Consider the following 26,799-nt stretch of genomic DNA (forward strand, 5'->3'; position numbering starts at 1 on the left):
TGAGGAAGAGATTGAGCAGCTCAAGGACGCGGTGCTTTACAAGGTTTGATTTTCTGAGATTCACCCCCGTGTTTCACTGCCACTGGAAACTTTAGGACGAGGATTTGATTTGATAGTTCTCCACAAGCCACCAGGATTGCCGGTCCAGGTTCCATTGTCAATGCTTTATACAGGACTCTACAGCGACTGGGCAAGAGATCGGAGTCCTTGAGCTTGGGACTCATGAGTTTCGTTTTTATTTCATTCAAACTCTTTTTACTTTAGTACTGTGGGCAACGCCTTTAACGAGCAGTGTGGACACGAGCTCCATGCAGCTCTTTTTCGTGGACTCTCACAGCTAACTCGCGCCGGTGGAGAAATCTGAAATGCCAGAGTTCCCCCTTCAGGCTGATTGCGGCCCGATTCTTCAGCAGCTTCTTCATCAAGGCTCCTGCAAACGATCGAACTTAGGAGCAGTAGGTATCCAAGAGATGGAAATAAGAATGTACTTCTGTCTAAGAACTTACAAGAAGTTCTATTGGGATTGCTCGAGCGTCTGGGGATTGTGATCATCCATTCGGACGCTACACTTGAGGCCGTGCACGTAGTACGTCACCTTGTCCTCGCCGTTCAACCGCGACACGAGCTTGCAAAACCGGGAGCTATACTCCCTCAGCTGCCGGAGATCCATGAGCGCAAACTTGGCCTCGCGCTGGTAATTCGCGGGCATGAAGAACTTGAGGAACGCTTCCCGGAAATCCTCCCAGCTGCGAGCTCGAGTTCTTCCTCGCGTCCTTGAGCGCAATCAACTCTTTCTCATCCGGGCGATTCGAAAGTAGCTCTCCACCTGTGGAGCCACTCCCAGATCGCGCTCGCCGCGGTAGATCAGGGTCCTTGGCGGCTGGTTGACGGATGCTTGAATCGATTGGGAGATTAGGGCTGCGTCAGACCTAGATACACGTGGTATACAATAGGGTCTAGGGTTTAATTTAGGGTTCTTCGAGGTATGCTTCGCGCTCTCGCGAGAAATGCCACAATGCGGCGCCATTTTCTGGGAAATCCCCAGCTCTTGCAGGTCTCCAGATTGTGCTCCACGGATTCCTTGTCTTCGTCCTCCGGGGATGAGGAGGAGGACAATCCTGGGATTGGTGCCTGGCTCAAGACTCTCCCGCCAGTTCCTCGCCGGGAGATTGGAAGCGAGGGGCAGACGATTAAAACGAGTGCGTGTAAGTGGGTGAGCAAATGCTTGCCCGAGTTACCGATCAGCACACTCTCAAGGCTTTTCCGGAGAAGGGCTGTAAGATCTCTTCTTTCGTGCTTTGCTAGGAGTATTAAAATCCATCTCTTGCTCTCTAGATTCGCGTGAAAATGCTGGTGGAGGATCCGGGGAGTGGAACAACGAGCACAAAATATCGGAGGGTATAGCTTTGTCACACAAACTCCTCTTAGTTTTGAATGCAAGGTGTGTGTTCTTCGTGCTTGAGGGAAGAACACGTCCCGCTACTTAACGTTTTGGCCTTGTTTGTTTTAGGTGAAACGGAATGCCATCATGCCGGTAGGAGCTCTGATTTGCGTGCCCGACAGTGTGACGAAGATCGAGGCGAGCAGCCAGTCTCACGAGCCGGATGATCCCACTGAGGAAGAGATTGAGCAGCTCAAGGATGCGGTGCTTTACAAGGTTTGATTTTTTGAGATTCACTTTAGTGTTTCACTGCCACTGGAAACTTTAGGACGAGGATTTGATAGTTCTCAACAAGCCACCAGGATTGCCAGTCCAGGTACTACTTACTGTGTATGCTTTATAATGAAATGATCTATCGTTTTCAGGGTGGAAGTAAAGTCGAGAGGAGTCTAGTCTCCATGATGAGTTTGGCTCTTCAGTTCGAATACAAAGAGCCTCCAAGACTGGTAATCACTATTCGCTTTCTATGAACCGTGCAATGATCTCGCTAACAATGTAGGTTCATCGTCTCGATAAAGATGTGAGCGGTGTCATGATTCTTGGGCGCACTTACGAAAGCACTGTCAAGATCCAGAGTTTCTTATGCTCAAAAGACAACTTGATGCCCAGCGTGAGTACCTTATGTTAGGCAAAAACATTTTACCAAAGTTACAACCCAGGGGAGTGTTGGGAAAGGCTTGGACCGGAAATACATAGCTCTAGTGATTGGCTCACCTACGGCAGACAAAGGTTTCATTTCAGCTCCACTGTTGAAGGTACTACACTTTCATTTTACACGTTTGGATTGCTCATAGATGTGAGAGCGTTGAACAGATGGTTCTGGAGGATGGAAAATCCGATCGTGTGTTAATAGCGGCTGATCCCAAGTCCGAGAACGCGATCCCAGCTATTACCGAGTATCAGGTTTTGAAGCGTTCAGTACTGGGTGAGAGAACTCTTTTGCGATTGATTTCTTTGCTTGTAATTATCTTATTTCCCTTCGTAGGCTGTACGTGGCTACAACTACGTCCACTCACTGGAAGAAAACATCAGGTGGCTTTTCGCGACGTTTAGTACTCACTAAAGTTGCTTTTTTTATTATTATAATCAGCTCCGCGTGCATTGCGCTCAAGGCCTTGGACTTCCTATCGTCGGAGACATGAAGTATGGATTCAACACACATAAGAAATGGATGGCGGAAAGAAACATGAACACGGTGGACCCTCAAGACATCAAAGCGAGGAACAAGATGGCAGGCAGCGTAGTCTCCAAGAATCCTCTGCTCCATCTCCACTCAAGGGAGCTTACCATCCCCCGGCTGCGGAAGAAACCAGGCGCGGTGGACTTTGGCCTGGACCCCGAGCGGATGAGATTCGTGGCACCACTCCCGACTCATATGGAATCGAGCTGGGAGGCCAAGCCATACGTGAAGAAGAGGCCGGAGAAAGTCGCTGGCTGGGGATGGACAGTTCCAAAGCGTGTGCTCAGGCTGCAACACATGAACTGGCAGAAATCCAATAGGAACATCTACAGAAGATGAAAGAAAGTCCAGGTATGTTTCTTCTCAAAGTTCCAGCTATAAAAGTGTGATGACAATATCGTATCATATCTTCCAGGAAAAGTATTCTCAGTATTCGGTTGTGCCAAGCTCGAGGGCTATCAGTCAAAGTTAGATTTTGGTCTCAAGATCTTATTTTTCTTCTCAGTTAGAAGCTCGAAAACTCGAAAGCTGGTCTCCGAAGCAATGAAGTTATCAATCAATCGATCAATCTATCAGTAAGTATCGAGGTAGAATTGTCCTGCGGGGCTGCCACACCGAAACGCACTGCGTCGTCACCTTCTTCCACGCCAACTTGATCCATCCATCGCTGTAATCTAGCTCAAAGTTCCGGCTGTAGTTCCCCATCATCGCCTGGGCTCTCAAAACCGTGCTCTCCTCCAGCGGCAGCGCCACGAATCCAGCGCCAACCATCGCGCGCTCCCACTCCTCGCAAGGCGCTGTTCTAACCAGCCGGTCACTACCGTCGCACGCCACCAAGTTAAGTATCTCGGGCCCCAAGAACTGGCCCTCGTATGCCGCGCGGCCCGCCGCCTGGGCGCCGCCCGACCCACACTCCAACGCCGCGTCAAACTTGGCGTTAAACCGCGTCACCGCCTGCACAAAGCGCTCCAGAAAGCTAAACTGCGGTACCGCGCGGTACCCGTGGTTGATGCCCAGCACCAGCACCGCCGGGTCCATGCGGCGCAGCGCGGACAGCACGGCGCGCCGCGGGCTGCGCGCCTGTACCGCCGTCTCGTCCTCGAGGAAGTCGAGCGCGAAGAGGGCATTCACGACGAGCACCTCGCCCGGGGCGGCGCGCGGCACGATCCGCGGGAGAACAGCCTCCCAGGCGTGCGCGTCGGCGATCTCCAGCTCGACCTCGGCCTCCAATCCCAAGCGCGAGGATTCAAAGATGATGCGCTGCGCAAGCTGGGCGAGCAGCGCCTTGTGCTGGGGCGAATCTACTGCCGTGACGCGGAGGCGGCGCAACGGTACGTCGCGGCGGTGCGCCAGCGCCTGGAGGAGGAGCGACCACTGGAAGCGATTCCTCGCCATGCCGATCTCGACAATGTGGAGGAATCGCTTGCCCTGCGCAGCCGCCACGATCGTGGAGGTGGAGACGAAGTGTGGCACCAGCGGGCTGGGCGTGGCGTGGAGCCGGAACTCGTAGACTCTCTCCATGACGTCCGGGCCGCCAGAGTTGGATGCCGTGGCGGCAGCCAGCGCGGTACCGGTGCCCAGCACGCGCGCCAGCAGCGACTCCACGAAGTAGTAGGCGACGCGCCGCGCGGGGTCCGCGGCGGTGGGCGACGCGCCGTGCTGGCGCCGGATGGATACCGCCAGGCTGTTAGCGTTGGCCACGTCGCGTACCGCCACGGCGTGGGCGCAGTCGTGGAGCAGTGTCATGATGTCGCGCGACACGGAGTATAAGCGCGGATTGTGGCCGTTGGATTTGTCGGCGGTCTCGGATCCCTGCCGTCGGATCTTGATCACCGTCTTGAGCCCCTCCACCGCGTCTTCCTCCTCCGATGTGGCTGCGCTGTTTCGCTTCTTTCGATTGATCGCAGTAGCAGCGGGCTTCTCTTGGCTGTTCCTTTTGTCCGTGGCCAGGTGAGAGGCGATCACTTCCTGGAGAATGCCGACCAAATCCGCTCGGTCGGACGAGAACCCATGCAGCTCCTGGCGATCCGCGACGTGGGTCGGGGTCAGATCGCGCAAATTCGCGAAGCTCCCGGGGGAATCGGAGCTGGAGAGCTCCTGGCTGCTGCTCCTCACCATTGTGTTGCAAGAGGACGACGAGACCTCCTGATCCTCGCCCACTATCATCTCGCTCGTCCAGCTCTTGATCGATAAGCCATCCAGTGAGCTCCAATCGCTGGCGCTAGTGGCCACGGTCACTGCCTGCTGCTGCTGCTGCGACGAAGAAGAAGAGGGCGACGGGGAATCATAGAGAATGAGCTCCTGGAGCTCCTTGATCATGGTGGATCCTGCCATAGCACTCTCGCCACCGCCATTCTCGTCCATCATCAAGCTGTTGAGCTCCTCCAGCGTGAGGCCGGACGATCCGGGCGATTCCACCGCCGCCGGGGAGGAGCCATCCATCCCATAGCCGTAATTCTCGCCGCTACTCACCGGATCGCTAAGGTCTCTTCCCAGGAACTCCATCAATGTGCCGTGCCGGTTTTCGCTCGCAAAGGTCAACATAAACACGTGCCACGAGGGATCCACGTCAGCATTCCTCTGCTGACTCTGCTGACTAAAGTTTTACTATAACAGTCTGTGAATTTTCATGTCGTGCTTACGTTGGCATGGAATAAATGTTTTTTTTTATTTACTTAAGCAAACCTGTAAGGGAACTAAATGAATATATTTAAAATATATTCTAAAATTCTACCATCTAATAGTTATTATTCATTTAGATTAATTTTATATTTATAATTTATAAACTCTCTTAAACCCTTTCTAGTATATTGTTTTTTACTGTATCATCTAATGGTTGAATAAAATTAATTTTGTGTTTATAAATTACAAACATGCTTATAATTATAAATTTTATTTAATCAATTAAATTAATAAATAAGAATAACACTATTACTAAGCAAACTAAACATTACTACGTGCAATGCATAACAATTTATTGTACTAATTATTTACCTTGTGTGGATAGCTTCAAGAGATCACTGCTTTGACTAATGTGATTCCGTGCAGCTCTTTGAACAAGACCCTGTTTATACAGGAAGGTCCACTTTTTCTTGTAATGAATGGACACCACCATAAACGAGAAAGAAAAATCTGTCATGTCAAAACACGGGTTCCAAATCCCAAAATGTCTAGAACTCGGAAGAGAAAGCAAACAAGGCAACCAAGCCAGGAGTCACTTCCTGGAAATCCAACAGGAATAGACCTTCTGTCTATCGAAAAGGTCGGAATAAAATGAGTGTATGTAAATGCCAAGGTATGCTTTGGAAGAAATTCTATACCTTGACTTGACATTACCTCACTGTGGCCTTGAATGAACCACAACGCGGTGACGATGAGACGATGAATCGAAGGACTGCCTGCCTTTCAAAGCATCGATCCATCTCTCTAGAGATTCGTGTTCACTCTTAGCAGTGCCTTTACTGGCCTGTGGTCCGAGCTCTTCAAGGAGTTGATCGAATCGTAGTCCTGGACCGCCACACTGAGCCAGCTCTTGTGCCGGACTTTGAACAAGATCCTATCCGTCCATGAGGGCACTCTTTCCTGGATACGAAAGAAAAAATCATGAGTTCTACTGATTCAAAGTCAAGCCGAGTTTTAACAGAAGAAGCAGTCGCTTGCTTACCTTTGAGCTCGTGTCATAGTTATCGGTTCCCACGTCATACTTGTAAGTCGGTCTGAAAGTTAGCGGGCCTTCAACAAAGCCGTTGAAGATGTTGCCTCGCGCGACTTCTCTCGAGAGCTGGTCTCTCGGCCATAAGAGCTGTAAAATCAGACAAACAAACGCTGGAGTTATTTGAAAAGGAGTGAAAGAAAAAGCGAGAACCTTTTCGAGGTTGTTCTTGATCAAGATCCCTACGGAAGTTTTGTGCCCGACAACTCTGTAGTTCAAGTCCCCCATCAAGATGACGAGATCGGAGCCCTCGACAGTGTTGTTCTTGCAAGCTTGATGCTGGTTTTGCTTGTGTTGGTCCTGGGGCTGATCGAGGCCATACTCGTCCACGACCACGGCGGTGGCCGTGTGCAAGCACGAGCACCCGTTGGCAGTGTTTGGCCTTGCGAAAACGCTCTGAGTGATGCGAGCAAACTGAGCATTTCGAGCCTCTACATTGCCTTCGTGAGCTGAGCTGAAGCATTAAAGGCTAGAGTAAAAAACCTGGCATCGGTAATGGAAAGCTTGAAATGCAAAAAAAACAAAAACTTACGGGCGAGGTGGCATGAAAGGAAGAGAAATCTGAGCTGACGGTATCGCAACGAGACAGCAACAGCCCCCTTTTGACGACCAATAACACCTCCAAATCCCCCTACGCTAACCCTGTCGCTCCTGGGATCTGGAGAAACAAACAACGAGTGTAGAATTCTCGTTTGGAGAGATTGAGATTGTACATACCAGTTAAAAATGACAGGAGCGCGGTCCTTGCGAACACGAAAAGTTGCAAAGATGACATGACCGACGATGCAACCAAGCTACATGACGAAAAAGAAGAGAGTTGAAATGAGAGAAACGTAAGAGAAAAGATCTTCACAACCAGTAACTTTCGCCCAGAATCTCTAGAAAGAAAGACTCGACGTAGAAACTTGGAGCTTCCTGGAGACCAATCACGTACAAGTCGTGCTTCCTTCTCGCCGATTCATCGTCCACGAGATTTGCGAGATTTCGTTCAGGTATCTAAGGAAAAAAGAAAATATCAATCCTGCTGAAAAAAGAAATAGAAACTCTCACCTTTCCATTCATGTTCCAAGTAACAACGTAGATTCGCAAGCCCCCGCTGGCCTCTCCCTCTCGATTCTCCGAAACGGGCATATTTTGATGGAAGATGTGCTCCAGCTGCGACCGGCCATCGATCTTCTCCCTGTCAGACGCGAAATCGAGCTGCTCTTGGCGCCGCGGCCGGCGGCGCTGAGAATGCCGATCCAAGAGAAGCCCCAGCACCTCGCGATCCTCCATGCGCAAGAAATCCATGAGCCTGGGCCGGACTCTCTTGGGGCAAGGGCAAAATCCGTCGCAGCTATCCGCGCACGCACAGCAGTTTCCCATGGCCACCGCGTCCGCCGCGTCGCGCATCCACACCATCTGGCAGCAGCATGGACCGATCCAAGACCTAGCCTAGCTGCTATCGATGGATAGAGCGATAGATCGACCGCCGGAGAAGTGAAGAAAAAGAACAGCAATCAAACGAAAAAACCAAAATGGCGCCCGTTGTGGTATGTTCTGTTGGAGGGCCACACATGCCCTAAAAAATGTGGAGTAAAAAACGCTACCGTTATCATTTATCATGCAAGGCAGCTACCAAGATCCGGTATCCTGCCCCAGTGTCAAATTCAATTCCATGGAAATCAAATATCTTTCTGGAAGTCGCAACGGTAAAATCAAAACAGAGCCCTAATCGCATCAAACTACCCCAAACGCATATTCGCTATAACCCTAAACATAGTCGTTAACCTAAAAGTAGTCTTTGCAAGCCCTAAAAGAATATTCCTTAAACGTAACGCATATTCGTGCAAGCCACCTCGATGGGAAAAGGCTATGCAAAAGAGAAAAACTTTGGATCTATAGGACGGTACCATGTTTTGCGCGTGTATTTGCCAGAGACCAAGTCCTCGATAGCTCAATGACGTCGTAGCTACGATATGCTTCATCTGAAAGAACCACGAAGAACACCAGTGTGAGCAGCATATTACAGTCGGTCCAAGCAATAGAGCAAGCAAGCAATTCACCGCCAAATATAGAGTTTCGCACCGCACCTCACTCGACTTTCCCGAGAAAGATCTGCCGGCTGCCGCCCCCAAAACTGTATTTTTTAGCCTCCAGGACACTTGGGATTCCTTCGCCATCGCACCGTGCACAGGAGCTTTTACACCTGGCGATGTCTTTGTGATCCCAAGTCATGTCTGATGAGAATATAGGATACATTAGTCATAGAAAAAAAAAAAAAAAAAGCAATACCAAAATGGTCGGTCCACACCACTCGGCCACACGAAATTTCTAGAGCTGAGAAATTCTTACAAGGTCGCAGTTGAATCCGGAAAGGAGGAATTTTTCCCCGACGTGTGTCTCCTCTCTTCCTCATGTTCCTGGATAATGATCATCTGATAGAGAGAATGGAGTCAGCTAAAGCTCTCTGGCTATGGACGACGAGTCCACTGAAAAAAAGCTCGCAAAAAAACAGTGGTGTTACCTTTCCGCGGTACATTGGCGACGATGAGTGCAATTATCCGTGACGGCGACTTGCCGGATACAAATACCCGGCCCTGCCAGCACAACACGCAAGCTCACTCCTCCTTTCTCTCTCTTTTCTCACTCTCACTCTCTCGTGAGCAAAGTTGCAAAGCTCAAAGCTTCAAGCACAAAGGGTACCTCTTGTATAGAAGTTGTAGTCGTCCAAGATGGTTCTTTTCCGGCATTCCATCGTCTCGATCTTCCGGCAGCCGCATGGAGCGGCAGCGTCGTTTGATTCTTCCCAGCAGCAAAGCGGGAACCTTACCGCCGTGCCTCACTACGGGAGTCCTGTGAGATTCAACCCGATGATAGGATTCGGACTCGCGGCTCTCTTCACGGCCTTCTTCTTCATGGGATCCCTGTGCGTCTATTTCAAGCGGAGCTGCTCCATCGCTCGCAGGCGCCGTGCTCACGCTGCGATGATCACCCTGCCACCGTTCTCGGAACTTTCAGCTTTCGCGACACCGATTCAGCCGGGACTCGATAAAGAGACGATCGAATCGCTGCCGGTGTTTCCGTTCACGTCGGAGAAGTGCTCCAAGTATGGTAAGGTCGCCACCGAGTGCTCGGTCTGCCTCACGGATTTCCAAGAGGACGAAGTTGTCAAGATCCTCCCCGGTTGCTCGCACTTCTTCCACACCGACTGCATCGATATGTGGCTCTTTTCTCACTCCACCTGTCCGCTTTGTCGATGCATCTTAGTTCCCGTCAGGTGTTGCTCCGACCACCCCGAAAGTCCGAACTCCATCTCTCATCCCCCGGCTGAAGTCTCCATTGCCATCAACGACGAGCAAACCGCTGCTGGTCACGACCATCGATCGGAGGAACTCGAGAGCCAGTTTTTGTTGGATTCCTCGGAGCAACGAGACCAGTTTTCATTGGACTCCTCGGAGCAACGGTCCAAGACGCCAAAAGTTTCTGCAAGGGACAGGTTTCTCCAATCTTTGCATCGAAGCAACAGTAGCCCACCGATACAGTCGTTCTTTCCAGAACAAGGGCATGGTGATAATGGCCGCCGCGAAAATGCCGTGAATGAATCTTCGAGTCGTCCTCATAGCTTGAGGAGAGCCGTTTCCAGCGATATCTATCAATCTGTGTAAATTTGTGTATAGAAATACGCAGCAAAGATTGTAAATTCTTGACGAGCGAGGGAGAGATACTCACAGGATTAAAAGTTTCGTCTGGATTGATCAAGGAATCGTGTTCGTACACCATTCCTGATAATTGGATACTTGATTCATGCCCGATGAGCCTGTGCAAGACGAGCACTTTGATCGTTCTCGAAAAAGTAAAACACTCCACTTGCTTTCCTTTTGCAAGCACGTAGAAGAAATGTGCCTAGAGTAGCGAAGATAAGCCTGATCGGACAGAAAACGAATTTGTGACCCGGAAGAGAGAAAAAAACTAGATTCCCACCTTTGAATTTCATCTCCATTCGACGAAGCGAGCACAAAGAAGTCCCTGTAGAATTCAACAGTGTCAAAAGCTTTGAAAGGAAAACAAAAAGCACCTACTTTTCTTTTTCTCTCTCTCTCTGTTTTTTTTTTTTCTTTTCTTTTCTTTTTTGTCTTTAGAAGCCCGTGTCGACGATCACTAGAGCTGATGGAGCACTAGGACAGCATTACAGAGATTAGCTTGATGATAGGAGAATCATTACCTTCTTTCCTTGATAAAAAAGCGCAACGCAGGCCACGAGTCGATGCTAGAAAAAAAAAGGCTTTGAGAATCAATCGAGCTGACACGAACACAGATAAACTCCCGACAAAAGCTTAAAACAATAGCTAAGAACTAAAAGCTACATTTTGACCCCTGATAGAAAGAAAACAAGCCAGTGTTCTAAGTTATAACGGAAGACACTCTACCAAAAAAATCTCATCTCTTGTCAATCAATGCGGCATGGCCAAATCTCTGGACAATCGATCAAATGCTCAATCAGTCGGATCGCGCATACCTCGTGATCGCCGCTCCTCCCTGTTGATCGCCATCGCCATCTTAGAACCCTAATCCCTCGCCCATCGGACGGCCAAGATTTCATCCATCCCCTGGCCGTTGGATCCTGGCGACGGTCCAGATGCGGTCCGGAGCGTTGAAAATGAGAGAGGCAGGGGGTAGACGGAGAGAAAGAAAAAGAAAACGAGCTCTCGTCTCTCCTCTCTTTAGGGCGCATAGAACACGACTGGCCCTCGCTTCGCTCCGCGAGATTCATCTGGTAAGCCGCGACGATAACTAAATCGCTCCACCGTGTCCGTGAGTAGATCGCTCATTTACTTCCACTGTTGTTTTCGCTCTGGAGCAAGATCGGCCAGCGGTTGATCGATCCCAGTCTAGATTTCACGCAATTCTCCTCCCCCACATTCTAATTCACCGATCCATATGATCTCGCAGATGGAAGAATCGCGCAATCCAGAGCTATAGCAATGACGGAGCCTCATCTCCACACCTCGCGCTCCAAGGATCTCGCAAGAACACACAGGAATTTCCAACAATCATCCAAGAACCGCGCCATGGCGCCGCAAGACTACGCAGTTCCCACTGTCGATGATCCAGGATTTCCATTCCCCTTCCCCCCTTACAGCTCCTATCCACCCTGGTACTGGCCTCCCTATCCCCCTGTCGATTTCTTCCCTCCTCCATCCCCTCGCTCCTCCTCCTCGGGCGGTGGCATCAGCAGGACGTCCATCCTCACTCCCGCGATCGTGGCCAGCGTCGCGCTCCTCGGCAGCGCGATCCTCCTCGTCAGCTACTACAAGGTCTTCGCAAAGTACTGCAGCGCGTGGCAGATCTTCTGGGGTCTCAGCGGCCGGGGCGGCGGTGGCAATCGCCGCGGTCGCGGCGAGAATCTCCATGGGGCGTCGTCGAGCGCCGGGGATGTAGAACAGGGCTGGCTGCTGGCCATGAACACCGGCCTGGACGAATCCATCGTCAAGAAGATCCCGGTCTACGTCTATCGCGTCGGCGGCGAGGGCGTGGTGGGCAGCAGCGAGTGCGTGGTGTGCCTGGGCGAATTCGAGGAGGACGACGAGCTACGCATCCTCCCAAAGTGCTTGCACGCCTTCCATCTCTCGTGCATCGACGTCTGGCTGCGATCGCACTCCAATTGCCCGCTGTGCCGCGCGCCAGTGGTGGCACCGCCGGATCAACACCCGATCGCGCCACTGCTGCTCACTCCACCGATCCAGACGATGGGCGATCCAGAAGGAGGTGGTGATGATCAAGAGCGCCAACTTCATCCACCGGAGCTGGAGGAGCCGCATTGCGATGATCGAGGGGACGAAGAGCTCATGAGGAAGCAGCGGCTGCCGAGATCGCTGAGCTTGCAGCTGGACCACCGGCGGCGAAAGGCGGCTACCAAGAGCCGAGCCATCCCTCCGGTTCTTCGCAGGTCCCACTCCACAGGATCCAATCCCGTCAGCTACCACGACATGATGCTCGTCCTCGCGCAGCCACCACTGTCATCGCCGCTACCGCCACCGCCGCCACCCTGCCACCGCGACTCGGGCTTCCTCCTCGCGCCCAACAATTCCGCCGAGCTCTCCACGATCCTGTGCAACCTCCGCGAGGACCAGCGCGATCACGAGTTCGTGGTGCTCGATTTTGAGGTGGTGGAGGAGCCATGCTCGTCGTCCGGGAAGATCGAAACCGGCGTCTCGAGCTACGCCGCCTCTTCTTCTTCGTCAGCTTCGTCCAGCGATCGCAGCGGCAGTAGCGTTAGCAGCAGCCGACCGCTGCTGTGGGTTCGAAAGTCTGGATCTTTCAAGGCGTCGCTCAAGAGGTCCTTGTCAGCCGGGCGGGTTTTCTCGTTTCGCAACTTTGGGAGGAGTAGATCCCAGTCCCAGCCTTGAAACAGAGCCTCGCTCCCCATACTTTACTCGAACACACAGTGGACGAGCGAGCGTTCTTCTCCAACCTTCGAGTCCAAGGATTAGTGAGCTTCTAAAAAAGCTGGTATTCTATACGATCGAAGTCACCTCACGGAATTTTTCCCATCTAAAGGCCCCGCCTTTGGGAAGACGCCGCCTAGCTACCAGTCTTCGAAAACTTTGACAAGGAGAGCTAGCACTAAACAAAGAGAACAAAGAAAAGAAGAGATTAGTGACAAAGATGAAGGTTCTATTGGTGAAATGTGCTTACCACCTAATCTCCAAGCGAGCGGTATCTCATCGGAACGATGCTGATATCTCCCTCGAATTTTCTATTTCGATGCGTTGAAGTTTTGGCGATCTTCCAAAAAATTGCTGGTGAACAGAACTAGAGAGAGCCCTGTCTCTGTTGTTAGTAGAAGGGACATCAAATCAAACCAGGACGAGCAGTGGTGTCATCTCTGTAGCTCTCGACAAAAAGTAGTTTTAATCGAGCAAGCAAGATATAAGAACTACAAAGGAAAGAAGGAAGCTCACGAAAGCACTTGAACCGACAATAATCATCACCAAAAGCTAGCAACACTTGTAAGGAGGACAGCCAAGACAACACTTGGCCGAGCAACGACGAGAACACGATTTAACTCCACGCTGATCCACAGTCGGATGAAGATCACGCCCTACGCCACACAACAAAGAAAATACGTACACATGCTCGCCATGCACGCCAGGAAGATCCAAGTCTTATTCGGCAAGCAGCATTGAAGAGGATAAGCCCGGGGTCGCCAATGAGTCTCCTCCACAGTAGAGCGAAGGCTTGCACTGGAATAGAAACAGCCAGTCGCAGCAGCTGAGTCATCCATTCCAAACGAAGAAACTTTTGGAGAACTTGCCTGAAACGGGAATTTTTGTAGCCTCATGAGGTTGTTCGTAGTAGAAGTAGTCGCCCTTAGCAGCAGCAGTAGCGGGGGCGGGATGGATTCTTAAGGCCTTTTAAGTCGCGACTGATCGAGGAGCAAACGGTCCAGGATCCTCGCTCGCAAGGCATTGTCGTTGTTAAATGTCTTTTATGACGCTATAGTCTGCTCTGTGCTGGGTAAAAAATGCGATTTTGATCGTTTTGCTGCGGCCCCTTGCTGCAGCACAACGGTTTGTGTTGGCCCGATTAGATCACGCCTGGAAAACAGCAGGAAAAAAAGGAATGAGGAGCTAGTAGAAAGAAGAGTAGTAGTAAGACAGGAAGTCACTTACACGAGGGAGAGGCTGCAAGGAGGAGCTCCAGGAAAGAACCAGCCAAGATGGTGTTTTTGTTGCCCATCATCGCCTCATCCTCGATGCCACCTCTCCTTCCATCTGTAGATCCAAGCTCCGACGAAGACTCTGAAGTACCGTGTGGATTCGAGCCCAAAGTCGCGATTGTGGTCGGGATCCTCGCAGCTCTTCTCTGTGTGACGTTCTTCCTCGTCCTCTACGGCCGGCATTGCAAGAGGGTGCTCTCGTCGCGAGCCGCTGCCGTAGCCTCCAGCCCCGCGACTGGAAACGGGAATTTCTCCTCCACTCGCCACCACCATGTCCAAGGCGGGGCTTTGAGGCTACCACTCGACTCCCACGGCACCCTCTCCCAGTGGCTCGTCGATGCTCTCCCGAAGCTCCAGCCTTCGCTCAAGCTTCAGGGAGTCGGAGTTCTCGGCGTGGACGAGTGCCCGGTTTGCTTGTCAAAGTACGAAGGCGGTGATCTTCTCCGGCTCTTGCCGCGGTGCAAGCACGTCTTTCATGTTGTCTGCGTCGACAAGTGGTTTGCGTCTCGTGCCAGCTGCCCGGTTTGTCGGACGTTCGTCTCGTGTCAGGACATCGTCGATCTCGAAAATTACTATCTTCACCACGAGGAGCAGCCGGACTGCCACCACCAAGAACGGGCTTCTCCTCCACCGCAAGAGCTCGGCCCTCAAATCCCAAGTCCTGCTGCTCTTGTGATCGACGTGGCTTTAAAAGCTGGCAACGACGAGCTCGATGATCTCTCTTCGTCGTCCTCGTCATCTTGCTTTCGTCCGGTGAAACCTGGGTCGCAAATCTCCTCCAACTTGTCCACTGGCGGCAGTCACTCTGGCCATTCTGAATTGGCCGCGATGAGAAGAAGCGCGTCTCTGGATTCATCGTTTAGATACAGCAGCTTCTTCAGTCCGAAACTTAAGCCTTCTTCTTCCTTCGCACATAGAAGCATCTGATTCTGGAAATAAAAGAGAATTTATAGATTACCAACGCAGTAACAAACAGTAAAATGATCCTGTTTGCTGTCTTATCTCTTGCCTGGAGTATGGAACAGAGCTCGTAAGAAACCAGCATGGAATCGCTGCTCTCCTGAAGAAGGTTGAATTAAAAAGGTGTGTGAAATTGTACAACAAATCTGGCTAAAACCTTGCCTGAGACGCACTCTCCTAGTGTACAAAATGCTCCTCCTTGCTCGGCCAGCCGGATTGCTCCTAGTAATGAATTGTTGTAGCTAGCTCGTTAAAGTCCAAGACAATATGTTACCTAGAGCCTCAGCCGGACGTTATTTGATGGCCAAGCTACTATCAACTTTCCAAGCTTCTTCTCTGCTTCGTCAAACGTTGTTCCCATGAAGTCCGATCCGATTGGAAGCTTTGTCCCTCGATCAACCTTGAGATCGACGATCTCCACCAGACACATTGCTACAGCTCCTTCTTCGCCTGGCGTGACTGCCTTTGTGATGCCGTAGGCAATCTCTCTTCCCAGCTCATCCTTGAGTACGACGTTCTGGCCTATCTGCGTGACACTTGGTTCCATTTCGATCACCGGGGGCTCCGGACGGTGGCTGACATTGTTGTTATATGCTGTTCTGTGATGTAAGTCTTCCTCAATAACCGGTGGTTCTTCGAAATTGCTGCTACTAACGTAGCATGGTTTTGGTCTGTTGACAACGGCGGGATCCAAACGGCCCTCTTTAGCCAGCTTGGCGAGTTTCGCCTTCCGGTTGTTTATCCTGAAATTGCGAATTGAGTAGAGGATAAATGACGAGTGCTAAAGCTTACCAGTTCTTTAGCTGACCAGTAGTGATCTCGGGACCCTGAAACAGCAGAAACTGAGAACACGAATTTTCAAGCAGAGAACTTACCATCTTGTTGAGAATAATGCTCCAATGTCGTACTCTCTCGGCGTATCTTTGCATTTCAGGCTCCTCCTTCAGAGCAGCCTCCATCACAGCAATTTGCTGCTCGCTCATGATACGTCGTTGCCTCTTTCGAGGTTGTTCCATATGATGATGGTCAGCTCTGGCCTCATCTTCATGCTTCCGTATTAAACTTATTCTCTCCCTCTCCTCAACTGCCGCAGGATGGTTTTGTTGTGGCTCTACTTGAACTTGCGGAGGCCGAGGTGGCAGTAATCTTTCTGGTGGTCTTTCTATAACTGGTGTAGCAGCCTGCAAACCGCTAGGATGTACCAGCACTGTTGGTTCCGGCAGCGGTTCAATCACGGGCAGCGGATCAATTATGGGTACGTTTGTTACGCTCGTTTTGATATCTTCTTTTGGTTCTTCCTCCACCTTTGGAGCCACTTCATCTGGCTCCTTCACTTCAGTGTCCGTCTTCATGACCACCTCATCAAGTTCTGTCTTTACAGGCAAGTCCTTCGCATCAGATTCCCTGGCAGAAACACACTCCTCTTCTACTTTTACACCGGACTGTACACCGGACTGTGGCCCTTCGTCTTCTTGCAGCTTAACGTCTACGTTGACATCTGCCTTGCTATCAACAGCAGATGAAGCTTCCTGATCAAACAAAAAATAATAAACAATAAGCTCTACAACCGCACAATTTACCTCAGGGACGTGTAATGGAGTGGTCTCCTCATGAGCGGGTAAGATATGGGGATCGCATTCGGGAATATTTTGCTCCATCTCGCGTTGTAATCTTTGCCAGCGTTCTGAAGGAACCCGGCGAGCTACTATAGCTCCAAGCCGTTGTTCATGAGCATCTCGTACGTATGTAACCACGGGAGCGTCCTGCATTCTCAAAGTTATAAACACATTATTTATATAAAGCATGCAGAAAAATCTCACCGCATGCACGTCGGGAGATAAGCAAAATGCTTCATGTAACTCTGCAGCAAAAACACTAGCACCACAAAACCACATTAGTAATCACAGAAGAGAAAATGCATAATGATACCTAGCAAGCTGGACATCCTCGTCGTTTGCCAAATCAGAAGGAAGCGAAGCCACGTGATCGACAAGTATATCTATAAAGCATATGCACTTGTGATGGAAATGCTGTGATTGATAAAACTTACGAAGATTCTCGCAAACTCTGACAGCAGTTTGATCCGAAGTCATAAAAAAAGAGCTGCTTAAGGGGCTCAGTGGACCGGCGGAGAGACAGCGCATAAACAAACACAAAAATCGATCCTTTTCGTCGGCTGTAGAAATGATGTCATGTCAGGATAAAATGACAAAACAATAATACCTGGACAAACTTCGGGATTGAAACAATGGAGATTTGCGAATAGCTTTACTAGCAAAGCTGAGAGTTCTTGGGCATAGAACGTCGGCTCCACCGGCTTAATAGACAAGCTACAGCCACTGTTACCTTCTTCAGAAGTTCCTGGCGATGGCTTGAAGGACAACATTGCTGCTCCTGAACCATGAAACGGATCATAGACGAGGGTAGCGTCAATTTCACAGTCAGCCATATCTTGAGCTGAGCAACCCCCACACCACTTGGAACAAAATTCTGAGGGATCCATAGCCAAAATCGTAGCTAAATCCGGAGCCTGTAATATAAATCATAAGGTAATGAGTGAAGAAGTCCAACAAGCACTTACTATACGGTCCATAAAGAAGTTGCGAAAGTTCGAGTCATCCGACAAAACATCCGCAAGCCGCATAGCATTTAAATAAAGCATTCCGGCTGGGCACTTTTCAATATCTTCCTGAACCATTTGCACTGTAAACGTTTCAAAGAATGCATTTTTGACGAGCAAAACAATCTGCAAGGCGGAGTCAGTCATACGGAGACAAATAAGAGGTTTTACCTCTGCTGCAACCATCTTCGCCAACTGCATGCTTTTCGGATCAGTTGCCACTTCGTCCAGAAACGAGACTGTTTCCGTCTCACAAAACTTCAAAAGCTGCAATCCTCCCGAATCAAAATCCGAACAAAATTGAATCAAATCTCACCATTGCAAGAACTTTAGATTTCACGCGAGAGATTGATGCTGATAAAGCTTGTATGTGTTGCAAATGTGATGGCAGTTGTAGCTGCAGCACTACCAAAACTAGTGATAGAATACCACCATTTTTACAGAGTTCCTGCAACCAAGTAACCAAGGTAAATAAAAACAGAAAACCACAAGGAGACAACAAACCTTATGATTAAGCAAACGATCCCTGAAAGCTTGGGGTTCAGACAGAGCTTGTAGAACCTGCAAAGAAGCTTCGCAATGCTCCAACGTTGTCGATGAAACTTGTTCAGCACCACAGAGTGGAGGTGTCTTCTCCTTTGCTAGCTTTGCACTCAAAGCTTTGAATCTCCCTTGCAACAGCCCAATATCTCGCCTCACAGCATCAAACGCAGCATCCATAAATATGTCCACCTGGCACAGAGAAAGTGTTACCTTGAGATGCAATTAAAAGTGTTGCTTGCCTTGGGATGAGCCAGTAAAACAGGAGCAACGTCTCGCCATTCTGGCGTGACAAATGCTGTCAGAAGGTACAGGCAGCAGGCTACCAAAGCCGAGTGGAGTACTGCTAGAAAACTTCCCCAGCGACCATCCTGGATACAAAACAGGCCCTCAGAAAAGTAGGAAAAGCAAAAATGGGGCGCACCGGCTCTACATCTGCCAGAACAATCAGCATGAAAATCACTAGGTCGATTATCTGTTCGCGTATCTTAACTTCTTGAAGCAGTATCTGCATAAAGAAATGAAACCTTGAGAAACTCAATCGGTCAGTCAAAGTCCAGTACCTGCTCAAGCTTAGGATAACGAGGAGCCAAATTACTTAACGAGTGTAAAAGCCGAACTCCTCGAAGAAGATAGCGAAATCGGGGCTGGGAGATGCTAGACGCTACACACGCGAGCAAGTGAAGTGGAAGAAAAGTAGCCAGCTTCTCGATGTCCACCTAGATCCAGTAAAGCGTTAGAAAGAAAACCCAACACGCCTAAAAAATTTCCAAAAGCTTACACTGACGATCGCTCCCTTCGTTGTTGAGCTCACACGGAAGCTTAGGCAGTGAGTATCCTGAAGGATTTTCTTCATCTCATGGGGACTAAACTTGTGTAGCTCCTCAATGGCCATGTTGATATCAAGCACCTGTGCCACAAACACCGCAAAGCCTCAGTCCATGAAACCACACCCAACACGATCGACACTCACAACACTATCCGCACGTCGGCTTCCATCCTCCTTCACCATCTTACTAGCGGCCGATTTCCAGATCTTTTCCCTGCGGCTATCCTAGCAGCGCGTTGCAAGCGCCTACCCGCCGGCTCCGTCACTAGATCACACAGAATGTGCCCCAAGCACCCTCACCTTCACGGAAAAACGATGAATCCCTGCGCATCACACCGAAATATCGCTCGCGATTACCCGGCATTGCCGATGCCAAGAGCTGAATCTGGATTCGCGAGCATGGAGAGCGCAGCGTAGAAACCCCAATTCCTGCCGGCAGCTCCCACCGCCTTGCGCCTTCTTCCGTGGAGGACGAGAGAACAAAAAAAATGCCAATATGACTATCAGTGAACCCTAGATAGACATATACCCGGTGGAGCATATTCGTCCCCACTTTAAAGAATATTCCCCATTGCAAAGGTTTAGGGCTTATGGCTATCGTGTGATTGGCAAGTGGAAGCGCCATGGCTTCCCTGGTGAGCCCTAGCTCACTGTCAGTGAGATTGGGCGAGAACTATGGCAGGAGAGGCGGCAGAGCAGCCGCATTGTGCGTCTCGCAAGCTGGATTCTCGATCAACAGCAAAGATTGCTCGAGCTCGAGTTTTGAAGTGAGTGATTTCCCCCTCTTCTCTTCCGGATTTGCGTTGATCTAGGTCGGTTCAGGCTGAGCTCAAGAGCGTCCTCTCACAACGTGACATTCTCACGGCGAGAGGAATCAACATGCCTTCCTCGAGGCCGGATAATCGCTTGAAAATTTTCTCGGGAACAGCGAATCTGCCACTGGCCAAGGTAGAAGAAAAGCTTTCTTTTGTTCTCGTTGTCTCTATTGTTAAAACTTTGGCTGTTTGTTCCTCCCTTTGTCTCTTTTGTTGCTATCAGGAAATCGCGTGCTACATGGGCCTAGAACTTGGAAAGATTTGCATCAAGCGCTTTGCTGACGGTGAAATCTACGTCCAGCTACAGGAAAGCGTGAGAGGCAGTGAAGTGTTCTTGGTCCAGCCGACTTGTCCACCCGCAAATGAGAACTTGATGGAGCTACTGGTCATGATAGACGCATGCCGGCGTGCATCCGCCAAGACCATCACAGCAGTAATTCCATACTTTGGATACGCCAGAGCTGACAGAAAGGTAGTCACTGTGATCCAGCTTTTTCTTTCAATCTACACGTCGTGTGATGTTTTTCAGACTCAAGGACGTGAATCGATTGCAGCAAAGCTTGTTGCAAATCTTTTGACAGAAGCCGGTGCGAACCGTGTTCTTGCATGCGACTTACACTCGGGGCAGGCGTTGGGTTACTTTGACATTCCCGTGGATCATGTTTATGGTCAGGTAACTTTGGTTTCTCTCCTCTAAGCGAGCTTATGTTTCGAGCTACAGCCCGTTATACTGGACTACCTCGCAAGCAAGATGATATCAGCTGACGATTTCGTAGTAGTCTCCCCGGACGTGGGTGGTGTTGCTCGCGCTCGGGCCTTCGCCAAGAAACTCTCGGATGCACCGCTCGCGATCGTGGACAAACGACGTCAAAGTCACAATGTTTCTGAGGTGCGATTTGTTTCCTTCTTTGGTTTCTCTCAAAGATTTCTTTTTCTTTTTCTTTTCAGGTGATGAATCTTATCGGTGATGTCAATGGCAAAATCGCAGTCGTGGTAGATGATATGATTGACACTGCTGGTGAATTGAATCTTTCATCTTTGCTTTGTTCTTCCGGAAGTGATTTGCGTGGTTTTTCCTTTTCTCAGGGACGATAGCAAATGGAGCTGCGCTTCTTCGTCAAGAAGGAGCCAGAGCTGTCTACGCTTGCTGCACACACGGTGTTTTCAGGTTCAAACATTTTTCTCTCAGTGCGATTTTGGTATTCACTTTGCTGTTCTTGCAGTCCTCCTGCGATCGAGCGCCTATCAGGTGGTCTCTTCGAAGAAGTGATCATCACAAACACGATTCCAGTGAAAGAGAGCTTCAAGGAGCTTACAATTCTCTCGGTGGCGAACCTCCTCGGTGAAACCATCTGGCGGGTGTATGGGGATAGCTCTGTGAGTAGCATTTTTGGGTAGCTTAGTGGATCCAAAATTCTTTTCATTCGAGTTTCTTCTTTTTCCTCCATGAAAATGCTTTTGATCTTCTCTCCATTTCTATTCTCCAGCAAGATTAAATCTTTGTTCTTGATCGCGTGCTAGACTGGATTTGAATCGCACTTGGGACTTGGTATCGACTGATCAATCGAAACAATGCCAATGTAATTCTTTGTTATGTAATGTTATAAACTCGTTTTTGAATCTTCTTTCCCTCGATTTAGGGTTTTTCGAGCTATGGCGCTTGCTCTTGCCAATCCCTGCCAATGGCGCCTCACATTCGTCCCAAATGCGCAAAGTCCTGCACGGCGCCCTTCTTTTCTCGCTGCGGCTGCTGGTCCGCTGCCTGTTCTGGGAATCGAGACGAGCTGCGACGACACTGGAGCCGCTGTTGTAAGTGGATTTTCTTGCAGTGAGATTGCATTTTCTCAAGGTTCGTATCAGGTCACTAGCGATGGAAAGATTTTGGGAGAGGCACTGAGATCGCAGGTACTTTTTTTCTCTCTTCTTTGTTTTTATTCTGTTTTGTTTTGTTTCTTTGGATTCAAGGCAGAGTTGCTTCGACAGTATGGTGGGGTGATGCCTCTAGCAGCACGTCTAAACCACGAGCAAGCAATCGACGAAGTAAGCTATTCTCCTTTCCATGGACGCTTTGAGAGTTGTTTTATGTTCTTTAGGTGGTGGCACAAGCTCTAGAGAATGCAAAAGTGAAGGAGTCAGATCTGGCAGCAGTAGCTGTGACAATTGGTCCTGGCTTGAGTTTGTGCTTGGATGGTAACGTTCTTTGTGATCTTTCCTGGGCTTACACTGAGTACATTGTTTTTCTACAGTCGGTGTAAGGAAGGCTCGCTCTATTTCTCGCTGCTGGAGGTTACCATTTGTGGGAGTACATCACATGGAAGCTCACGCTTTAGTTGCAAGGTTTCATTTCTCTTTTCTCTAGTTTCTTGATCCTGTGCTTCTTGTGGCTTGTTTGATCCAGACTCACGAATGCTGATATTCAGTTTCCCTTCCTTGTTCTTCTGGTTTCAGGTTTGTGCTTAAGTTTCTTTCTATCGCATACAAGCACGCAATTGGCAGGTGGTCACAACCTTCTTCTCATTGCAAAAGATGTGGGCGATTATGTTGAACTAGGAACTACTTTAGATGATGCCGTTGGAGAGGTTTGTTGTTGAGCTCCTGTTCAATTATTTCCCCATGAAAACTGCAGGCTTATGACAAAACAGCGAGGCTCCTTGGTCTTGACATTTGTAAAGGAGGTGGTCCTGCTCTTGAAGAACTTGCTCTAGAAGGAGATGCAGACGCGTTCAAGTTTACTGTAAGCAACATGCCTGGATCCCTTTATTTGACTATGTAAACTTGTTCTGACAGGTACCAATGAGGTCCCATAAAGATTGCAACTTTTCGTATGCGGGACTGAAGACTCAAGTGAAGCTCACAATTGAATCTTTAAACATGTAAGGCTTCACTACCAGTGTCTTGGCTTATGAAAGTTTTTCTTGACGTGGCAGCAATGGTGCAGTACCTTTAGCTTCTGCAAGCTCAAGCGATCGACAATCACGAGCCAATGTGGCCGCTTCCTTTCAGGTTTGTTACATAATTTTTGATTATCGGCTGAAGTTTGTAATGCAGGTGGTGGCTGTGCGTCACCTTGAAGATAGATGCCGCCGGGCACTGGAGTGGGCCAGAGAAATGGAACCATGCATGAAGCGCATGGTAAGCCTTCGCTTGGCCAAAGCATTGGATTAATTCGTGATGGCTCAGGTTGTCGCTGGTGGCGTAGCTTCGAACAAGTACCTTAGAAGTCGACTTGGCGCTGTAGCAAAAGAGCATCAACTGGATTTGTTCTTTCCTCCACCACGTCTCTGCACAGACAATGGTTTGTTGAAATTGCAATTCATCGCTGCTTCACCGGGCCTTTCGAATTCAGGAGTGATGGTTGCATGGACTGGAGTCGAGTACATTCGTCTGGGGCTTTATGATCCACCACCTCCCGTCGATGAACCTGAAGACTATTGGGTACCTCATTTTACCTTTTTGTATGCACTCGAGCCAGTGGCTTTTTTCAGGTGGATTTAAGGCCTAGATGGAAGCTGGGTGAAATTTGTCGAGAAACATCCTCGGGAAGGCCAGTTAAGAAGAACACGGAAGATTTTCCTTCGCTAACTTCACAGATCTCACAGAAAAAGTCTGCTTTGAATGCATCATAACAGTAAGAGGGTTTGAACTCATGCTGAGCGTGGCTACCTCCGCGAATCCTTTCAGCCCACATCTCCAGGCAAGGCAGGTGAGAGCAATGGCGCTGAGTTCGAAAATAAAGGAAGAAGAGAACTTGGAACGAGCCCAAGTTTCTGTGAGCAAGGATGTCGCTGCAACGCTGGTTTCCAAGGCGCTCACCTGGGCCTCTCTGAATGGCCTCGTCATTGGTGATAGATCGATCGAGGTAAAGGGCTTTTCGGTCGAAACCTTCTTTCTTTTCATACTTTTCTGTTGCGCAGGGCTCTGTAAATCCAGGTGTTGGAATTGTTCATGCACCGGTTGCGCTTCTTCCTTCTCCCTTTCCCGAGGCTCTCTTCCAGCAAGCTCTCAACCTTGGATCGCATTTTAACACGCTCGTTGATCGTGTGAGCTCCGACAGTGATTTTCTTGAGCAAACACTCGCAAAGTCTGTATTTGTTTTGGACTCCGTTTCTTTCTGCTCACTTTTTCTCAGGACACGTACTGCTGATCCTTTCACGGACAAACTGCTCGACATTCACTCGAAAATTCGAGCTGAAGGCATTGTGCAAGTAAGATTCAGACTTTCCTCATTCTGATTCTACTCCTGACTTGATCTATGCATTTTAGAACATACAACTTGGAATGCATCGGTCGGACTATATGCGAGATATGGTCACAGGCAAGCTGTTACAGGTTGAGATAAACACCATCTCTTCTTCTTTCGCTGGCCTTGGTTCACTTGTAAGCCAGCTGCACAGGTATTCACTCCTGTTTCATAGCTGTAGATAACTTATGATTGTTTCCTCAGGGACGTCATTAAAAGAGTCGAGCATCTTGACCCCGGAAAAGTTCCCGAGAACAACGCAGCTGTTGCATTTGGTGATGTCTTGGGACTTGCTTGGAAGGAATTTGGGAACACGAGGTGAGTGGATGCATGCTTTAAAAACTACTGACACATTCTACTCCCAGCGCAGCTGTGCTCGTTGTTGTACAACCAAACGAGCGGAATATGTATGATCAGTTCTGGCTGGAAAAATATCTTCACGAGCTGTATCCTTTTTCTCTGTTTGTTGATGTTTTTGTTCCTTGACTTTAAGTCAGTCACGGTGCCAATGTGATTCGTCGAACGCTAAGTGAACTTTATTCTCAAGCGCATCTATCTTCCAATGGAACGCTTTCTGTGTGAGTGCAATCTTTTTTGGATTTTACCAGTTACAGTTATGTTTTTTGCTTTTCTTTTGCGTTTGGTTTTCGCAGTGATGGGCATCCTGTCGCGGTCATCTACTACAGATCAGGCTACGCACCCACTGATTATCCTTCCGAGCGGGTATGTGAGCCATTCGAGGCTATTTCTTTATTTTCTTGTTGTTTCGGTACAAGGAATGGCACGCGAGATTGCTGCTGGAGCGTTCCTCGGCCATAAAATGTCCATCGATCTCATACCACTTAGCTGGAACCAAAAAAGTGCAACAAGAGCTTGCCAAGCCGAATGTACTAGAAAGGTACTGCCGTCCTTTGTTTTCAGCTAGTTTGACAGTTCATCCATTCTTCAAGGTTTGTTCAAGACAAAAACGCCGCGAAGATCATTCGTGAGTGCTTTGCGGGGCTGTGGGGCCTCGACAGCGAAGAGTGTCACGACATCATCAACAAAGCCATCCAGCAGCCCGAGCTATTTGTTCTAAAGCCTCAACGCGAAGGCGGTGGTGAGTTTTCGTTTCCAAGTTTCTCCAGCTTGCAAGCGTCGAGCTCATCGTTTTCGCCTTTCACAGGAAACAACATCTATGGCAGCGCTGTGAAAGCGAAGCTCGAAGAGCTACTGAGAGACGGAGGAGCCGGGCTTTCGGCTTATATCCTCATGCAGCGCATCTTCCCACCGACGTACACGTCCTATCTCCTGCGAGGAGGCGAATGGAGCGCCGAGCAAGCAGTCTCGGAGCTGGGAATCTTTAGCGCATACTTGAGGTGAGTATCTCGAGCCATTTCACTTCTTTTCATTTCACTTCTTTTCTTTTTCTCTCAATCCCTTTGCAGGAATGGCGAAAGAGAAATCACCAACAAGGATTGTGGCTACTTGCTGAGAACAAAAGCCTCGAAAGTAGACGAGGGAGGCGTAGCCACTGGCTTCGCTGTTCTTGATAGCGTGTATCTCTTGTAGGAACTCGCTCTCTCTCTTGGAATCATGTTAATTTGGCTTAAATTACACATTGTTTTGAAATTTGATCTGGAAGACTTACTTTTGCCATGTCCATATAGTATAAGATTAAAAGGCATTTCCAGAACTTCCTGATTAATGTAATTCTAAGGCTATTTTTATTCTCATTTCTAAACACCGTTATATATAAGCCTAAACCTTAAACCCTAATACAGATACCTGTTTTAGGGTTTTGTGATGCAAGGGGGAATCTGGTATCCTGGTTCTGGGCGGCAAATCCATGTCGACAATCTTGTGTCTTGCGCCAGGATCGACAAGCAGCAGCCATGTAACTTGGTAAGTGTTGTTGCGCCAAATCATGCAATGAAAATTTCTGCTAGAGCTTTATCACGTCTCTGGACGTCGAGGGGAAAACTTTAATTTTTGTTGTTCTGGATGGCTGCGGATCACATAACAAGCGTGAGTTTCTATCTCACGTTTTCTCGTCCCTTTGATCGTTCCCTTTTTCTTTTAACAGGGGCCACGAGTCTTACACATGAAAGGGTGTATACGTTCCAAGATTTGTGCTCGGAAGCATTCGAAAGTCACAGAGATCTCTCGCATGCTATTGAGTATCTTATGTCGAGGTAATGGTGTGGTTTCTTTTTCCCTGACTCTCAACCAAAGCCAGGGTAACGACTGCCATAGAAGGAAGAGTTCAAGACCTCCGCGAGGATGAGAAGGATATGGAGGAAATAAGGGCCCAATGGACATACGACGACAGCGACGACGTACAAGACGAACCATTGGAAAGCATGGACACGCTCAAGGTGAGAGAGCTAGTTTCTTGGCTAAAACCGCTGGTAACACGCATGCCAGGCTCAAGATTGGACACCATCCTTTCACTCGACAGTGGTAGTTATCTCGGGGAGAGACATAGCGGTGGGCGGCCCTGGAGCGTTTGCGACTGCCTTGGTCGATTGTAGCACAGGAGATGTGACGGTAAGTAGAGTTGAAAACTTTGCCTCTCGGTGATCAAATTCCACTGCCAGTGGCTTGCTCCCGGAAGTATGACTGCGCGCATAAAACCGAATGACGTTCTAGTACTTGGACCTCGTGATCTGCCACTCGACAAAGTCACACCAACAATTGCCAGGCGTGGGGTGGGTCTAACTTTGAGAATGACAGTGCTTGTGGAGGCTGACCTTGTCTGTTTTCCAGGAAAGCATAGAG

The 26,799-nt window shown here is 49.2% G+C and overlaps 9 protein-coding genes and 1 long non-coding RNA gene across 19 annotated transcripts; 6 read left to right on the plus strand and 4 right to left on the minus strand.

The window, feature by feature from the left end:
- Positions 1 to 707: 707 nt before the first annotated feature.
- LOC9645087 (RNA pseudouridine synthase 4, mitochondrial) lies at positions 708 to 3,200 on the plus strand. Its single transcript, XM_024689880.1, has 12 exons — positions 708 to 814; positions 973 to 1,276; positions 1,336 to 1,398; positions 1,511 to 1,657; positions 1,710 to 1,757; positions 1,807 to 1,887; positions 1,941 to 2,051; positions 2,101 to 2,196; positions 2,255 to 2,366; positions 2,427 to 2,473; positions 2,532 to 2,972; positions 3,037 to 3,200. Exons 1-11 carry the CDS (start codon positions 708 to 710, stop codon positions 2,958 to 2,960), a joined length of 1,545 nt encoding a protein of 514 aa, XP_024545648.1. The 3' UTR covers positions 2,961 to 2,972; positions 3,037 to 3,200.
- Positions 3,186 to 5,165, minus strand: LOC9648577 (scarecrow-like protein 14). The gene has a single exon (XM_002984818.2). The coding sequence runs from the start codon at positions 5,163 to 5,165 to the stop codon at positions 3,186 to 3,188; it is 1,980 nt and encodes a 659-aa protein (XP_002984864.1).
- A 641-nt stretch (positions 5,166 to 5,806) lies between these two features.
- On the minus strand, positions 5,807 to 8,916 carry LOC9645088 (type IV inositol polyphosphate 5-phosphatase 11). 2 transcript variants are annotated; one of them, XM_024690005.1, is made up of 10 exons: positions 8,840 to 8,916; positions 8,668 to 8,750; positions 8,406 to 8,552; positions 7,384 to 8,300; positions 7,190 to 7,329; positions 7,051 to 7,127; positions 6,866 to 6,991; positions 6,487 to 6,782; positions 6,286 to 6,423; positions 5,807 to 6,203 (listed from the first exon to the last, which is right to left on the minus strand). In XM_024690005.1, exons 4-10 carry the CDS (start codon positions 7,732 to 7,734, stop codon positions 6,048 to 6,050), a joined length of 1,284 nt encoding a protein of 427 aa, XP_024545773.1. In that variant the 5' UTR covers positions 7,735 to 8,300; positions 8,406 to 8,552; positions 8,668 to 8,750; positions 8,840 to 8,916; the 3' UTR covers positions 5,807 to 6,047. The 2 variants fall into 2 exon arrangements, with proteins under 2 accessions (XP_024545773.1, XP_024545774.1); XM_024690006.1 differs by having other exon boundaries at positions 8,608 to 8,750.
- Positions 8,917 to 9,022: 106 nt separating this feature from the next.
- On the plus strand, positions 9,023 to 10,234 carry LOC112351684 (RING-H2 finger protein ATL5-like). Its single transcript, XM_024690022.1, has one exon. The coding sequence runs from the start codon at positions 9,048 to 9,050 to the stop codon at positions 9,978 to 9,980; it is 933 nt and encodes a 310-aa protein (XP_024545790.1). The 5' UTR covers positions 9,023 to 9,047; the 3' UTR covers positions 9,981 to 10,234.
- Positions 10,235 to 10,439: 205 nt separating this feature from the next.
- Positions 10,440 to 10,883, minus strand: LOC112351691. Its single transcript, XR_002994252.1, has 3 exons — positions 10,832 to 10,883; positions 10,538 to 10,582; positions 10,440 to 10,479 (listed from the first exon to the last, which is right to left on the minus strand). It is a non-coding gene; the product is annotated as an uncharacterized LOC112351691 (long non-coding RNA).
- Positions 10,884 to 10,923: 40 nt separating this feature from the next.
- LOC9648579 (RING-H2 finger protein ATL2) lies at positions 10,924 to 13,002 on the plus strand. Its single transcript, XM_024690004.1, has 2 exons — positions 10,924 to 11,089; positions 11,266 to 13,002. The coding sequence occupies exon 2, from the start codon at positions 11,298 to 11,300 to the stop codon at positions 12,720 to 12,722; it is 1,425 nt and encodes a 474-aa protein (XP_024545772.1). The 5' UTR covers positions 10,924 to 11,089; positions 11,266 to 11,297; the 3' UTR covers positions 12,723 to 13,002.
- Positions 13,003 to 13,188: 186 nt separating this feature from the next.
- Positions 13,189 to 14,992, plus strand: LOC9645089 (RING-H2 finger protein ATL43). The gene has a single exon (XM_002984708.2). It carries the CDS (start codon positions 14,036 to 14,038, stop codon positions 14,960 to 14,962), a length of 927 nt encoding a protein of 308 aa, XP_002984754.1. The 5' UTR covers positions 13,189 to 14,035; the 3' UTR covers positions 14,963 to 14,992.
- On the minus strand, positions 14,963 to 19,472 carry LOC9645090 (nodulin homeobox). 6 transcript variants are annotated; one of them, XR_002994235.1, is made up of 19 exons: positions 19,129 to 19,472; positions 18,937 to 19,065; positions 18,719 to 18,874; positions 18,580 to 18,663; positions 18,398 to 18,526; positions 18,120 to 18,347; positions 17,932 to 18,063; positions 17,787 to 17,882; positions 17,577 to 17,741; positions 17,219 to 17,525; positions 17,046 to 17,171; positions 16,925 to 16,994; positions 16,816 to 16,870; positions 16,576 to 16,758; positions 15,871 to 16,524; positions 15,788 to 15,822; positions 15,270 to 15,738; positions 15,158 to 15,217; positions 14,963 to 15,087 (listed from the first exon to the last, which is right to left on the minus strand). XR_002994235.1 is itself a non-coding variant. In XM_024689987.1 (19 exons), exons 2-18 carry the CDS (start codon positions 19,165 to 19,167, stop codon positions 15,270 to 15,272), a joined length of 3,057 nt encoding a protein of 1,018 aa, XP_024545755.1. In that variant the 5' UTR covers positions 19,168 to 19,284; positions 19,342 to 19,472; the 3' UTR covers positions 14,963 to 15,217. The 6 variants fall into 6 exon arrangements, 2 of the variants coding, with proteins under 2 accessions (XP_024545755.1, XP_024545754.1); XR_002994234.1 differs by having other exon boundaries at positions 14,963 to 15,095; XR_002994236.1 differs by having other exon boundaries at positions 15,153 to 15,217.
- Positions 19,473 to 19,563: 91 nt separating this feature from the next.
- On the plus strand, positions 19,564 to 21,424 carry LOC9645091 (ribose-phosphate pyrophosphokinase 1). 3 transcript variants are annotated; one of them, XM_024690012.1, is made up of 9 exons: positions 19,564 to 19,751; positions 19,807 to 19,932; positions 20,023 to 20,271; positions 20,329 to 20,472; positions 20,521 to 20,688; positions 20,748 to 20,817; positions 20,886 to 20,967; positions 21,023 to 21,176; positions 21,321 to 21,424. In XM_024690012.1, exons 1-9 carry the CDS (start codon positions 19,608 to 19,610, stop codon positions 21,357 to 21,359), a joined length of 1,176 nt encoding a protein of 391 aa, XP_024545780.1. In that variant the 5' UTR covers positions 19,564 to 19,607; the 3' UTR covers positions 21,360 to 21,424. The 3 variants fall into 3 exon arrangements, with proteins under 3 accessions (XP_024545780.1, XP_024545779.1, XP_024545781.1); XM_024690011.1 differs by having other exon boundaries at positions 20,023 to 20,472; XM_024690013.1 differs by having other exon boundaries at positions 21,023 to 21,419.
- A 25-nt stretch (positions 21,425 to 21,449) lies between these two features.
- On the plus strand, positions 21,450 to 25,662 carry LOC9648580 (probable tRNA N6-adenosine threonylcarbamoyltransferase, mitochondrial). 2 transcript variants are annotated; one of them, XM_002984710.2, is made up of 14 exons: positions 21,450 to 21,608; positions 21,660 to 21,704; positions 21,765 to 21,839; positions 21,893 to 21,989; positions 22,046 to 22,136; positions 22,198 to 22,247; positions 22,296 to 22,378; positions 22,426 to 22,533; positions 22,587 to 22,672; positions 22,727 to 22,802; positions 22,848 to 22,931; positions 22,980 to 23,094; positions 23,146 to 23,234; positions 23,285 to 23,446. In XM_002984710.2, exons 1-14 carry the CDS (start codon positions 21,453 to 21,455, stop codon positions 23,423 to 23,425), a joined length of 1,296 nt encoding a protein of 431 aa, XP_002984756.1. In that variant the 5' UTR covers positions 21,450 to 21,452; the 3' UTR covers positions 23,426 to 23,446. The 2 variants fall into 2 exon arrangements, with proteins under 2 accessions (XP_002984756.1, XP_024545766.1); XM_024689998.1 differs by lacking the exons at positions 21,450 to 21,608; positions 21,660 to 21,704; positions 21,765 to 21,839; ... (7 more) ...; positions 22,848 to 22,931; positions 22,980 to 23,094 and adding exons at positions 23,714 to 23,880; positions 23,929 to 24,004; positions 24,063 to 24,193; ... (6 more) ...; positions 25,205 to 25,397; positions 25,467 to 25,662 and having other exon boundaries at positions 23,192 to 23,234; positions 23,285 to 23,347; positions 23,399 to 23,658.
- Positions 25,663 to 26,799: the final 1,137 nt, after the last annotated feature.

Source organism: Selaginella moellendorffii, unplaced genomic scaffold (assembly GCF_000143415.4).
Source record: "Selaginella moellendorffii unplaced genomic scaffold, v1.0 SELMOscaffold_64, whole genome shotgun sequence".
NCBI classification, from domain to species: domain Eukaryota; kingdom Viridiplantae; phylum Streptophyta; class Lycopodiopsida; order Selaginellales; family Selaginellaceae; genus Selaginella; species Selaginella moellendorffii.